Genomic DNA, 15,352 nt, shown 5'->3' with positions numbered 1-15,352 from the left:
ACAGTATTTACATAGCTGGTCCAGTTCAGTTTCTGGTCAATGGTAACCCCAGGATGTTGATAGTGGGGGATTCAGCGATGGTAATGCCAATGATCGTCAAGGGGAGACGGTTAGATTCTGTCTTTTGAGATGGTCATGCCTGGCACATGTGAGACGCGAATGTTACTTGCCACTTATCAGCCCAAGCCTGGATATTGTCCAGGTCTTGCTGCATCCGAGCACGGACTGCTTCAGTATCTGAGGAGTCACAAATGGTGCACAATCATCAGTCGATTTCCCCACTTCGGATTTATGATGGAGGGAAGTTCATTGATGAAGCAGCTGAAGATGGTTGGGCCTAGGACACTACCCTGAGGAACTCCTACAGTGATGGCCTGGGACCAAGATGATTGACCTCCAACAACCCATAGCCATCTTCCTTAATGCTGGGTATGACTCCAACCAGAAGAGTTTTCCCCCCGATTCCCACTGACTGCAGTTTTGCTAGCACTGTTTGATGCTATACTTGGTCAAATGCTGCCTTGATGTTGGGGGCAGTCACCCTCACCTCACCTCTTTTGTCCATGTTTTGGACAACGCCTGTTGTCACGGAACTATTTTTTTTTCTACTCCTCTGATTAACAGTGTGCCTTTAAGACTCTTTAAAAACAGTGTGGCTTTAAAAACTAGGAGGCACAGTGTGCCAGCTGCACCTGCCCCTAGGCCACAGCATGAGAGAGAGGTCACATGGTGTACTGTAACAATTTAACTGTGTGTAAAATAAAAACGGCTGACACTAGTTTTGAGAGATACCAGCGAAGCCTGCTACTGAAGAAAAGAGCTATTTCTCAGCAGAAATTCTGCAAGGAGTTACAGGCCAAGTTAATTGCCTAAGCAGGAAAAAAACGTTTGAAGAGACCATGTGTACCGCTGCAGATAGCAAAATTCCATTTCTTTACCTCCAATCTAAGAGTCTTTGCTTCAAGATTGACTCCTGACTATTTTCTGGAATTCGCAGTAAAGTTTCGACTGAGACACTGTCGATTTTAAAATCCAAGAGGATCCATTGCTATACTCCTTGCTTAAAGAACTGTTTGATGCCTGCTGCAGCCAACTGCCTATCTACTAAGAGACTGTTTCATCAAATCCACGTGGAGACTTCGAGTGGCATCTAATTGTTTTTACACTAGGATACCTCACCCATCAGGAATATAACCCACAAAGACTCATAACCCTGTTGTTTATTTATTCTTAAGAGCGAGCTAATTTTTAAAACATTATTTTTTAAAAGAAACCGGTTAACTCATTTTTGAGTGTATGTGTGTGAATGGGGGAGTTCGGTTAAAATAAGAAGTTAAAAGGTCTTTAGACATAGGTTTATCTTAATAGTGTTAAAGATTTAGTTTTTAATAAATTGTTAATTTGCTGTTGTCTAAGGAACCTGGTTTGGTCTGTTTTATTCTGGGGGTTACTAGAGTGTTTAATTTGGCTGTTTTCCGGTTGGGTGGGAAAGCTTTAATAATATGCTATGACCTGTAGAGTGATGAGACAGAATTGACAGTGCGTTGCGCTGGCCTCGGTCGTAACACTGTAATGAGGTCAGGGGCTAAGTGGCTCTGGCAGAACCCAAACTGAGCATCAGTCAGCAGGTTATTGCTGAGGAAGTGCCGCTTAATAGCACTATTCACGACCCCTTCCATCACTTTGCTGATGATTGAGATTATACTGATAGGTCGGTAATTGGCCGGGTGGGATTTGTCCTGCTTGTTATGGTTAAAGCAAATGTCTGTTTCCTTTGTAATGGTAGGAAGTGCTATATCATTTGAGCATGAAAACTCAACTGGACAAAATGAAATCAAAGTAAATACAGCTTTTTTTTTGCTATAAAGTTGCTGAACTTTGGCCTTCTCCAAGACAAAAAGGAAAATAGTGAATTCCGGCCAATGTGGACCAACATCCCTGCAACTTTCCTTTTGTTCTACTGGTGAAGTCACAGAAAATAACTAAACTGTACACAATATCAACCAAATACCGAGCACCTTGTCAGCACAATTAATGCACTTGTTTAGATACGAATGCATTAAATACCTTGTGAACACAATGTAAAATAACTACATTTGGGTTATAAATGCATGATCACTTTTTCTTGTTAATTATATCTGGAAAAAAAATATAATGAAAACCCCGCTGAATTGAAAATGCATGGATTGCAGAATTCCATTGTCAGCAGATAATTCACAGAATCTCAGAATTGTTACAGCGCAGAAGGAGGGCATTCAGCCCATCGTGTCTGCACTAGCTCTCTGAAAGAGCAGTTCCCTCAGTCCCGCTCTTCTGCCTTCTCCCCATAACCCTGCACATTCTTCCTTTTCATATTCCGTTTTGAATGTCTAATTCCCTTTTGAATGCTTCATTTGAACCTGCCTCCACCACGTTCTCAGGCAGCGCATTCCAGACCTCAACCACTCGTTGCGTGAAAAAGTTTTTCCTCCTGTCACTTTTGCTTCTGTTGCCAAATATGTTAAATCTGTGCCCTCTCGTTCTCAATCCTTTCACGAGTGGGAACAGTTATTCCCTAACTACTCTGTCCAGACCCCTCATGATTTTGAATACCTCTATCAAATCACCTCTCAGCCTTCTCATCTCCAAGGAAAACAGTCCTAACTTCTCCAATCTATCTTCATAACTGAAGTTCCTCATCCCCGGAACCATTCTTGTCAATCTTTTCCGTACTCCAATGTCCTCACGTCTTTCCTCAAGTGCGGCGCCCAGAATTGGGTGCAATACTCTAGTTGAGGCCGAACTAGTGTCTTATACAAGTTCAACGTAACTTCCTTGCTCTTGTACTCTATGCCCCTATTAATAAAGCACAGGATACTGTATGCTTAATTAACCGCTCTCATAATTGATCAATTTCTGTGCTGTTAAGCCTCTGAGTTTAGTGCAGTGCTGTGGTAAGGTGGCAGTTGAAAGCCTGATCCTTTCCTTATGGTAGGGAAGGATAATTTGAAGGAGTGTTATGTGCTTTCTATTGGTAGTTGGGCTGCACACACAGCAGCAAGAATTGTGTGATCCAGAAAGTGTGGGAGTAAAGTAGTGGGACTAGTAGCCTCACAAGAACTACAGCAAGAATAGCCTGACTGTTGCATCTGTAATATGTAATCTTGAAATGAACCAAAGAAACAGAAACTTTGCCTCATTATTTACTGTGGCAGGATGAAAAAGAATGCTGTGGCGCTTTAACAGAATGGGATCAGAGATCGGGGCATCGGTAATCATGAGGGACATCAAAGGTCGGTGATTAGGGGGAGGTTTGGGGGAAGATCATAGAGGCGGGGAGTTGCAGAGAGAGGGGTGTGTTTACAGGTTAACTTGTTGGGCTTGGAGGAAACATTCCTGTTCCTCCTAGACCACAAAGCAGTGCTGCAAGGGCAATTACCTGATGGATCTAGCTCTTCTCACTTCCTGTTACCATGGTCTGGCAAACCCAGCTAACATGGGTCAAACATAGGAACATGCAACTGTGGTGTTTTGAGAAGTACATTGTGCATTTTGGCTACCATGCAAACATATACCAGCAGAAGGTGTCCATAAGAGAATAAAGGAATCCATGGTTTTAACAGCACATGCAGCAGTTCTGTGTCTTACTCTTGCTGGATATTACTGTTTTGTCCCAGGAACATCACAGCAACTTCCTTAAAAGGTTTCAATGATTGACCCGTCTCCTGAGAGAAGATTAGTCGCCTGCCTCTCATCCTGTCTCCGTTAAAATCAGGCATGGGGTTGGGGCTTGACACGGGTTGGATTCCTGTTTCAGATTTTTAACATTTTAACTTCTTACCTGACCCAAATGACCACCACACCTTGAGTCTGTTGCATTCCTCAATTTAATAAACCGCACTACTAAATAACACTCAAATATCGGCTTTCCTTTTCAGGTACATCTATCGCGTTTTCCGGGGAACAGTATTTCCATCCCTACTGCTCAAAGCTCGTCAGCTGGACAAGCTGAGCGCTGAGGAACGTAAGCGGACAATCCAGGAGTGGCACAACACCCAGCCAGTCTGTGAGGTACCTATTGTGGACGTCCTCAACACCACCAGCTCTGTAGATAATGTGATCATTTCGAGAAAAAGCTCTTCAGAGCAGGCCACCTTTTTATCCAAGAACATGGGCGCAGTACCTTTAATAGCCACACCAGAAAAGGAAGAGGCTGCCAATACCGTGATTCCACTGAATGAAATACCATCAGAAAATGGCAGCATCTTTGTCCAGAGAAACACTGTTTTATTTAAACCAGGAATGATTGAGAACTCTGACTCGGTGCAAAAGTCATATACAACGAATACTGCCTCTGACAGGTTGCACGCCTTCATGTATTCAGGAGAGGATAACCAAAGAGCTGCTTCACAATCTAAGAATACAAATACTTCCTCTTCCATCTGGGATGAGATTGATGGGTTGCCAGAATTCCCTCCAGCAGTGTGCTAGCACTGTTCCATCAGAAGGGACGCTATGTGCTACTTGCTAGATAGGGGTAAAAACAATTTTTTACAACCTAGGGATGGAGAAGTAATTTCTTTTTCCCAGTATTGCTGTCCAACTTTTTGTTGAGACCACAATCTGAACTATCGCCTTGCTGAAGAGCTGCTCTCTGTACCACAGCAATAGTGTGCACCATGGAAAACTGTGATATAGCTTGGTGCCCTTGATTCCCCATGGAGTGAGCTTCTGATGTCAATCGTGTCTCTGTGGGCAGTTGCCACGCGGTGTGTAGGACTTTCCCACAGAACAAGTAGCATTTCCTTGATGCCTTTTGCTGGCGAATAAGACAAAGAGGGAATGCAGCACTGAACCCCTGCTTGCTGCAGTCGGGTGGCAAGCCTTAAATGGCTTCCTGCATCAAATTATCATGTTACTGCTTTTACCTGTTCATTTTCTTTAAACCCAGATAATGTTCATGTATCACGTTCTGATTTATTATTACTTGTAATAGCATTGCTTTTCAAAGCTGAACTAGGACTATTTAATGAATCCAATGCAATACAAATGATGGTCCTGTTTAAGACGGGCATGTGCCAAAAGTTTGTGATTTTCAGGTGTGAAAAGCTGAACCTAACCTGAAATATCAACTTAGAATGCAGCGAGTCACTACAGCCTTGAATTTCCTGAAAACGTGTGCCGTGTTCTGCATAGTACAAATTTCAGCACAAAAGATCAAAGAATTCCGGACATAAGCAACTCATTCCAATTTTTAGCGCTACACCCAAATGTCCTTGATCTTTTATTCCGTTTCTGCATAACTTCTGCTGTTCCTTTATAGCAGTTCTGTTGCCATGTAAAAGTTTACATCAGTTCTGAACAGATTTTAAATTTACACCTAATTTTAGGTGCAAAAGGACCCATAATAACATTTCTTGTGTTTTCATAGAATCATGGAATCCTTTCCAATTATTCGTTGAGCTTTTTAATTTCTCCTCGCTGAGACCTACAATGTATTTTCTGTATCTTTGAATGTATCTTTATAGCATCAAAATGATTTGTATTAAAAATGTAAAAACTTCCATGATCGCATAAATGATGGTTTGATGGCTTCAAACTTTAATTTTCATACATAGAGGGATTTAAAGAAGGAACCTAGTGTAACTTTGGTACTTTCCTCAGGCTCTCATTGCTTACGCTAATGTGCACTTGTTTTATGCTGATTTTTACTTCCTAGGATATGTTAATGAGAGTCTCAGGAAATTTAGACGGAACTTGCTGATGGAAAGATCGGGGTAAATTTTGCTGGTTACGCCATTTCGTGAAATTCTGGGTCAACTTTAATTCCACAATTCAATGGTAAAACCAGAGCTACAAGTCCACCTGCCACCATGATTAGAAATTTCTGGCAACGCTGATCTGTCACAATTATTCGATATCACATTGTTCATTAATAGAATATGCTTTCTCAAAGCTAGGTTTATCGACTGCTCCCAAGTATGCTGGATTAGGGACTGTCTGCTATACTGTAGTATCAGTTAGACTACCTGATAGAGTGTTGTTATATGATATTTTGGATGCTTACAAGCTGTTCCTTGTTTCAATAATTGACACACAATGTATAATGCCAAAATTGTTTAAAGTTGATGCACACAGCTTTGCGGATACTTGATTTTTGTTCCTACTAAATTCTGCATTGTTTATATTTATCCTCATGGAAGCCAAAGACCCTGACTATTCACATAAATGATTAACAAAGTGATCATCCCTGACTCCAGTACTCTGTAGTACTATGAAACAAATAATTTTGATTGGCAAACCATATAAAATATCTGGTGTACCACTTGTCCTAACATCTTTTTTTGTAGGATCCCCAAAACCAGCTGCAGGAAGGACCCCCTCTTGTGGCTTCACGCCTCTCCTTCATAATGTGTTCTTCCTGTTCTACAAAACCAAAATGTTCTCTGCATGAGATCTAATTACAACATATGTACAAATCTGATTGAGTAGAAGCAATTAGCACAAAGTCACACTCTGTTCTTGATCCTAATAGTACTGGTATAGGTGTTAATTGTTTTCAAGCTGCATCTGAACATCTTGAGCTGGATTTTACCAGCCCCCCCCCTACATTGAGGGTCATGGTGGGGGAGCCCAGAAAATACGTCCGGGAGAGGCCCACCACGGGCCTTGATGCCAGGAAGGCCCCACCCATATTACTGGCAGCGTTGAGGCCGTGTGGTGGCCACCCCGCCTCTCGGCAACAGGAACCCAATTAAAATATTTTAATTTATTTAAATTACATAAATAAAGACCTACCTTGACACGGCGGCCATCCCGCTACGATATTCCAGCCAGTTTCTGGAACTCCCGCGCTTTCGGATCTCCGTTTGGAGATCTGAGGTGGAACACAGGTGGGGAGGGAGGAGGAGTGAGGTTTTCAGGGCGGGAGGGTTGGTGGGAAGGGGTTGAAGGTTAAAGTGAAGAAAGTTCAGAGGGAAAGGTCGGGATCGAGAGTTGACTTTTTTTGGGGGGGGGGGGAGAGGGCAATTAATAAATTGAGTAGTCATTGTGGGGGTGGGAGAGGGGATTGAAACTGCTAATAAAGTTTTAAATTTATTTTTTTAAGACCTGTACCTTTAAAAATTTAAATGGACCTGAAGGGCACAAAGCCCTTTAAAAATAGCACCTGCACTGTGGCACCGGACACCGTTGCTGGGGACAGAGTGCCCGCCCCCTCTACGTCACTGGCGGCGGACATTCCATCCCCTGCTTATAAATGAGCCGCTGCGCTAAATATTGCGGCAGCTTAGTAGCGTACATCTTTCAATGCAGATTGAAGGCTGTTCTGTGGTGGAATGATGCTTATACTGTGATTTACCCAGAGTGGAAATTTTATATAATTCTGTGCTGCAATGTAATAATTCACAGGTTTTGATGCACTGATTTGATTAAATGTTTCCCATATTAATTCCCACTTAGGCTTTTTGTGGTGCATGTATAAAAGGAGTATGTTATGATCGTGCAGTGAGCTTTTACCATTGAAATTCAAGAAACATTCATTAGTGATAATTTGGTTATCACTTTGAACAGGGTGCTCTATAAGATCAAATGATGGTGCTTTTATAATATATGTCAACGTTTTCCCAAGCTTTGTCAATCCCAATATTGACCAGATGGCATTTCAATATTCATGTCACTGTTAAAACGAATATTATTTTCACAAGTCAATTACTGACATAAATGTGTAATTGACCTTACAGGATGGTTATCTACATTAAAGCAGTTCTTTTAAAAACAGAGATTTCTGAATGATGCAATGATAAACCCATTTTGGAAGGTATCAATAGGATATAATTTCCCCATCATTATTTTAATGCTGATATTACCCTGCTTACAACAGGTTACTGTCAGTTACACTGATGGGAAAAATAGACCTGTTTTTGTCATTTGTGTGTGGTGTCGAAATTAAAAGTATGAAGTAGTTCTTCTGATTTCTTCCTTCCCAAATAATCAAATACAAGTTTGCCACTTTTTCTTGTAAACAGTGCCCTTTAAAAGAAATACACAGTTAACTTCAGAAGTGCTAGTGACACCATTGGCTCACCTAATTGTACTGAAGTGTTAGCTTTGTACATAGCTTGTCCAGTTCAATATATTGCCAGATATTTTAGTGATGGTAGCATACTGGTAATGTTACTGGACTAATAATCCAGAGGCCTGGACAAATGTTCCAAGGACATGAGTTCAAATCCCACCACGGCAGCTGGTGGAATTTGAACTCAATTATTAAAAATTTGGAATAAAAAGCTAGTACCAGTGATGGTAACCATGAAACTACTGAATTGTCGTAAAAACCCATATGATTCACTAATATCCTTCAAGGGAGGAAACCTGCTGTCCTTACCCGGTCTGGCCTACACATTACACCAGGCCCACAAATGCCCTCTGAAATGCTCTAGCAAGGCACTCGGAGCAATTAGGGATGGACAATAAATGCTGGCCTTGCCAATGACACACACATCCCAAGAATGAATAATTAAAAAAAAAAAACTGAATGCTCCTTTGTGTTTACAGTTCTTTACACATTACAACATGTGTAATCTGGTGAGCCACTTTTTTTTTATGCACTTTCTGATTGGATTCTCAGGTTTTTGTATATTAGAATTGTTTTCATCCAGATAGCATGGGCTTGGAATTGTTTTAACAATGCACTTAGAAAATCATTGTGTGATAAGACGAAGTCAACATGCTTTGATGAAATGGAAATCGTGCTTGACAAATTGATTAGCTTTTTTTGAGGATATAAAAAGGAGAGTAGATAAAGGGGAACCAGTAAATGTAGTATACCTGGATTTCCAGAAGACATTCGTTAAGGAGCCACACGAAAGGTTACTATGCTCGTGGAGTTGGGGGTAATATATTACCATGGAGAGAGGATTTGTTAACAGAAAGGAGGCAGAGAGTAGGGATAAACGGAGCATTTTCAAGTTGACAGTGTTATGACTGAGGTGGGAGGAGTGCATTGTTTATTCTAGTCTCACTTCTCAACAGGTCACAACATATATTTAAATTTTCCCACTTACCGATACAATCATATGCTGTATTTTTCCCCAGAATAAAACACACTAAGCAGGTTTCTTAAACTGATAATTTTGTTGTTCATTAATGATAAAACAAGTCTTAACTAGTAATGAAGTAAAGCATAAACACACAGATTGAAATTTTAAAGTCCCCTTTTTACCTTAATCCTTCACACACATGCGTATATACATACACCAGTTAACGGGAAAAATCAAAGGGATTTTGGTTTAGAGCTCTGTTACCCCGTAAAAAAAAACACTTGGGCTGAATACTTGCTCATTCCTGAAGAAAACAGCAGATGAGATATATTGTGTTCCAAAACTGGCATACAGTCTAACTTCCAAGTACACATAGATGGGTCACTGAGATCTTCTAGAACAGTTATTTTCAGGCAACATTGAGAACCAGTCGAGAAGGCTTTTCCTCAAAGACAGGAGAAGAGATGAATTGACACCGTGGACTTCTAAGGGTCTTTTAGGGAAGTACTGGAAAGCGAGTTGGGTTTTGGTCCTCTCTCCTTCCTTAAGACTTCTTCAGCAGCAGGCTAACTTTACCTCATTCCAGAAAGTTAAACACACTGAGACTACAACCAAAATCTTGAGTTTTCTGCTCTCTCAGGTGCACGCTGCTGCTCCCAGGCTTGACCTATCAAGGAGCACGAGACAGACTTCTCTGCCACAGCTTCCCCTGTTACCAGAGTTTCTGTTCTCTTTTTAACTTGAGTCATGCGACAACTAGTAAACATTGTTGCCAAATTAGTTCTTTCAGTGCCCTCTTGAATAAAAATTGGTCCAACATTTATTCAGTTTGACTATGAATTCCTCAAAAAATATTTTAACAAAAAATAACAATCACTTCCATAGCACTTCCACAGTTGGGGGAATGGAGCACCATTTTTAAATGTATTTTATTACAAAGTGAGGAAGAATAGAAGATAAAAAAAATTTTAAAGCACATTTTCACACATCCTCATTCACTCTTCTTGTTGAACAATTCTGCTCTGTACCCTCTTCGTTCAGATAACTCGAACAAAGTTAGATTCTTGATAAAGCATCTGCAATAACATTATTTTTGCCTGCAATGTGCATAATCTTTAAGTGATAAAATAGTAAAACTCTATCGGAATATTCTAGCATTTGGGTTTTTCAATTTTTCCACAAAGTTCATCACCAAATCAGCCGACTACAACCTTCCAAACACAGCCCCTCAGCTGTTCCAAGTGGTCCTTCCAAGTGTCACTGTAGACTAGCGCGTCATCAAGGTAAACCACACAGTTAGGAACACTGGCTAGAACTTGGTTAACTAGTCTCTGAAAAGTGGCTCGGGCATTCCCTAGCCTGAATGGTGTCACTTGGCATTGGAAAAGACCGTCTGGTGTGACAAAAGCCAATATTTCTTGAGCTCGAGGTGTTAAAAGAATTTGCCAGTATCCCTTTAACAAATCTATTTCTGTAAGAAACATGGCATTGTCCACTCTGTCAATAGCCTTCCAAGCGAGGAATTGGGTAGAAGTCTGCCTTTGTTACTGCATTAACCTTTCTGTAGTCGATGCAAAGTCTAGTTGAACCATCAGGTTTAGACACTAATACCACTGGCAAGCCCCAGCTTGGTTTCAATTAGGTGGTTTTCCAACTTGTATTGGATTTCTGCTTTTACCTGGGCCTGTTTCTCTGGACTTATGTGGTAAGGATGCTGTTTTATAGAAAAGAATTCCCCTATATCCACATCATGTGTGGCTGAGGTTGTACATCCTAGCTTATCCCTACAGACTCTTAAATGCTGCGAGTAGCATTGTTAGGTCTTCTCATTGGTCTACATCTAAATATGAAAGCATAGTGCCCAATCTCCAATCCCAATCATCTTTTTCCGGCGATCTGCGGTGTCAATCAAATAATTTACTTCACCAATTCTCTTGACCACTTTATATGGACCACTGAACGTGCTTTCAGTGGTTCACCCTGTAAAGGCAGTAATACTAACACTTCAGCCTCTGGTTGAAATATTTGGATCTTAGAATGCTTGTCTGCCCATTTCTGCATAGTTTTTTGGGATTTCCAGCATCTGCAGTATTTTGCTTTTATTTTAGTTTTTTGGGATGCTGTAAGGTGTTCCTGAGCCACTTTTCAGGCTCTTGTGAACCGTTTCCGGAAAAAGGATACATGATCGAGCATAGAAGATTCATCCCTCTGTTCTAAAAACCTTTCTTTAATTAGTTTGAGGTCCTCTTATCTCATGTCCATAAAATAATTCAAAAGTACTACAACCTGTAAATTCATTAGGTGAATCCCTAGTGACAAACAAATGAAATTCTAGCCCCTTATCCCAATCATGGGGATATTCATGACCGTATGCCCTGATCATTGTTTTGAGGGTCTGATGGTACTGTTCTAAAGCTCCCTGTGTCTGTGGGTGGTATACTGAAGACTTTAACTGTGTCATACCCAAATTACCCATAATCTGAAAAATTTAGACTTAGCTTGACCCGACTGAATCTCAATTGGTAACCCATATTTAGTGAAGAACTGGGTTAACTTCTCTACCACTACCTTAGCAGTAATTGTCCTCAAGGGAATGGCCTCTGGGAACTGAGTAGCCATATCCATGATAGTGAGTATAAATTGGTGTCCTACTTTTGTTTTTGGTAAAGGTTCTACACAGTCTACCAACACCCTACTAAATGGTTCCCCAATAACTGGTATGGGAATTACAGGTGCCGGTTTTATGGCAGGTTGCAGTTTTCCCACAATCTGACATGTATGGCATGTTTTACAAAACTGCACCAGAGCCTTGGAAAGGCCTGGCCAGTAAAAATGTCGACTTATATGTGATTTGGTCTTCTGGATCCCCACATGTCCCGCTATAGAAATTTCATGCACTTTCCTTAATAGTTCCCGGCGATACTTTGGCAGTACCACTATATGAAGAACTACTGTCCATTCTTCATCCGCAGGTCTGTAAGGAGGTCTCCAATTCCTCATCAGAATGCCATTTTTTTTATATAATAGTCTTCTGGAACTCCTTTTGCCTCAGCTTCTGTTAGAGCTGATTGTGCTACTTTATTTAACTCTGGATCAGCTTGCTGAGCCACAATCAGAGAAGACTTATTAAACATTTACTTTGGGTTATCTAAATCCCCAAAGGAAGTTTCAGATATTCGGCTATCTGTGGTGCCAATTGTACCTCCGACAATGGAACTTGTTTAGCCAGTGCTCGGGTTACTACACATGAAGGAAACATTTCTAGAACCTTTTCCTGCGACTGTTCTGTCTCTAACTTCACTTGGTTTTTCTGTGACTGGTGGAGAAGCTACTACTTTCGCTCCGGCCAAATCATTCCCCAGTAGTAAGTCAATTCCGTCTACTGGCAAACTATGGGCATCTCCAAGACCTTTGGTCACACTCTAGGTGCATCCAATAGAAAGGTATGGGTATATAATCCCCGCCAATACCATCCACTAAAACCTTGGCATTTAGTGCACTTTCTACTGGAAATGTTATGCCTTTCCCCAGCAAAAGAGTTTGGGTGGCTCCTGTATCCCTAAATATAACTATAGGTTTACCTGCCTCGCTTTTGAGGGATAAGGAGTTACTTTTCCTTTTTACAAGAATTCCCTATAACTCTCAGGTATCTTGTTCACGTTCCTCGCACTCACAGCAATTTTGTATTTGGCCTTACAGCTGCATTCAGAACTACAGCCTGATCTGCTATATTCCCGGTCAAGGCCCCTTTCACTGCATTGGCTTTCTGTACCCCAATAAGTCCCATGGGTTTACCCCGTAACTTCCAGCATTTTGCACGAAGATGTACCACCTTGTGACGATGGTAACACTTAGATTTGCGGACTTCAATTCTACCCTCAGCACCACCTTTTCTGGCCTGAGGACGAGTTCCTGGGGTGTTTCCAGCTGTCCCTTCATGTCCCCATCTATATGCCTTCCTTTCACCTATCCTTTTCGGGTTTGTGGGGGTGATGGACAAAGGGTTTAGGCTTCTACACAAGCTCATAATCATCAGCAATTTCCATTGCCTGTTTAGCTGTTGAAACCTTCTGGTTCTGTACATGGGTTCTTATTAATGGAGGGAGTGAATTAGTTCCCCAAGGTTCTCATACATGACTTCTATCTTTAGTGCCCATATCTAACGATCAAAATTAATTTGCTTTACCCTCTCAAATTACCCTCTCAATATAAGTCTGCCCAGGCCATCTCCAAAGGTTCCGAAATTTCTGTTGGTAAGCTTCACGGACTAACTCATAGGCAGCAAGATAGCCTTTTTTGCCATCTCATAATCTGCAGAAGCCTCCTCAGAAAGCATGGCATAAACTTCATGAGGTCTGCCCATCAACCTGCTTTGAATGAGCAGTGTCCAGCTTTCCATTGGCCACTTCATCTGTTTGGCTATATTTTCAGAAGGAATGAAAAAATGCCTCTCTGTCCCTTTCCTCAAACTTAAGGAGGGCTCGCACAAACTTAAACAGCTCTCCATTGGGTCCTGGGTTGGAACCAGATCTTTCCTCACCAGAACTTTCACTTCAGTCAAGACCACTCTTTTGTCTTTATTCCATCTTTTTAAATTCGTATTCCCTTTCTTCTCTTTCTTTTTCCCTTTCCTCTTCCTCAAGTTCAAGTCTTTTCATTGTTAATTCTTGTTCAAGCTCAAGTTTTTTCATTTGTCCCTGAATTTTAGCTAATTCAACTGCACTACCCTCTGGTTTATTTTCTTCTTCCAATTGTAGATGTTGTGCTATTACTTCAATTATGTCTGCTTTCGTAGCTCCTGGTTTTAACTTTAACACCAATAATTCTGCCAAATCCTTTAGTTTAACCTTGGTTAAGTTCCTCAAATCACTCACGGATACACCTCCTTCCCAAAAAAGGTGCAGTAACAGTTAGACATTTCAGTCGAGTAAACTTTATTCTTAGTTTTGTTTTAGTTTAGAGATACAGCACTGAAACAGGCCCTTCGGCCCACTGAGTCTGTGCCAACCATCAACCACCCATTTTTACTAATCCTACACTAATCCCATATTCCTACCACATCCCCACCTGTTCCTATATTTCCCTACCACCTACCTATACTAGGGGCAATTTATAATGGCCAATTTACCTACCAACCTGCAAGTCTTTTGGCTTGTGGGAGGAAACCCACGCAGACACAGGGAGAACTTGCAAACTCCACACAGGCAGTACCCAGAATTGAACCCGGGTCGCTGGAGCTGTGAGGCTGCGGTGCTAACCACTGCGCCGCGGTGCTAACCACTGCGCCACTGTGCCGCCCTCTATTCTATTACACAAAAAACCTTGTTCTTTTAATTTTCTTTTCCAATTATTATTACCCTACTTCCAATTGTACTTTGTCAGCGCGTTTATTCTGGCAAGAGAGCCCCCAATTATACGTTACGACCGAGGTGGGAGGAGTGCACTGTTTATTCTAGTCCCACTGCTCCACTGTTTAAATTTTCTCACTTACCAATACAGTCAATCATATACTCTATTTTTCCGCAGAATAGAACACACCAACCAAGTTTCTTTAATGAACAACAAAATTGTCAGTTTATTATAAAACAAGTCTTAACTTGTAATGAAATAAAGCATAAACACACAAATCGAAATTTTAAAGTCCCCTTTTTACCTTAACCTCTCACATCACATACACATGCACATACATACACCAATTAACGGGAAAAATAAAAGGAGTTTTGGTTCACAGCTCTGTTACAGACAAAAAACAACTCTTGGGCTGAATACTTAGGAACATAGGAGCAGGAGTAGGCCATTCAGCTCATGAAGTCTGCTCCACCATTTAATACGATCATGGTTGATCATCCACTTCAATGTCTTTTTCACACAATATCCTCACATCCCCTTATGTCATTTGTATTTAGAAATCTGTCAATCTCTGCTTTAGACATACTCAATGACAGAACTTCCACAGCCCTCTGGGGTAAAGAATTCCAACGATTCACAACCCTCTGAGTAAAGAAATTTCTCCTCATCTCTGGCAGGCTGGAAGATTAGGAAACTTTTAACGATCAACAAAGGGTTACTAAAAAAGTAATAAAAAGAGCAAATTATGAAAGAAAAATAGCACAAAATATAAAAACAGATAGCAAAAGCTTCTATAAGTATATAAAAGGGAAGAGAGTAGCTAAAGTGAATGTTGGTCTCTTGGAGGATGAGACTAGGGAGTTAATGGTGGGGAACACAGAAATGGCAGAGACATTAAATCAGTATTATGCCTCCGTTTTCACGGTGGAGGACACTAGTACCATCTCAATAGTAAAAAATAATGCAGAAGTTATAGAAAGGGT

General features: G+C 41.0%; 1 protein-coding gene across 2 annotated transcripts in view; it reads left to right on the top strand.

Moving 5' to 3' along the window:
- LOC137372279 (phospholipid-transporting ATPase VD-like) overlaps positions 1 to 6,890 on the top strand; it is a 307,708-nt gene extending 300,818 nt beyond the window's left edge. For both annotated transcript variants that reach the window (XM_068036018.1, XM_068036029.1), the window contains exon 23: positions 3,918 to 6,890. In XM_068036018.1, coding sequence (XP_067892119.1) covers positions 3,918 to 4,470 — 553 coding nt within the window. In that variant the 3' untranslated portion in view covers positions 4,471 to 6,890. The remainder of the gene's footprint in view (positions 1 to 3,917) is intronic.
- Positions 6,891 to 15,352: the final 8,462 nt, after the last annotated feature.

This window comes from Heterodontus francisci, chromosome 1, assembly GCF_036365525.1.
Source record: "Heterodontus francisci isolate sHetFra1 chromosome 1, sHetFra1.hap1, whole genome shotgun sequence".
Taxonomy (NCBI): domain Eukaryota; kingdom Metazoa; phylum Chordata; class Chondrichthyes; order Heterodontiformes; family Heterodontidae; genus Heterodontus; species Heterodontus francisci.
The sequence above is the reverse complement of the archived record's forward strand: the minus strand, read 5'-3'. Positions and strand labels throughout refer to the sequence as shown.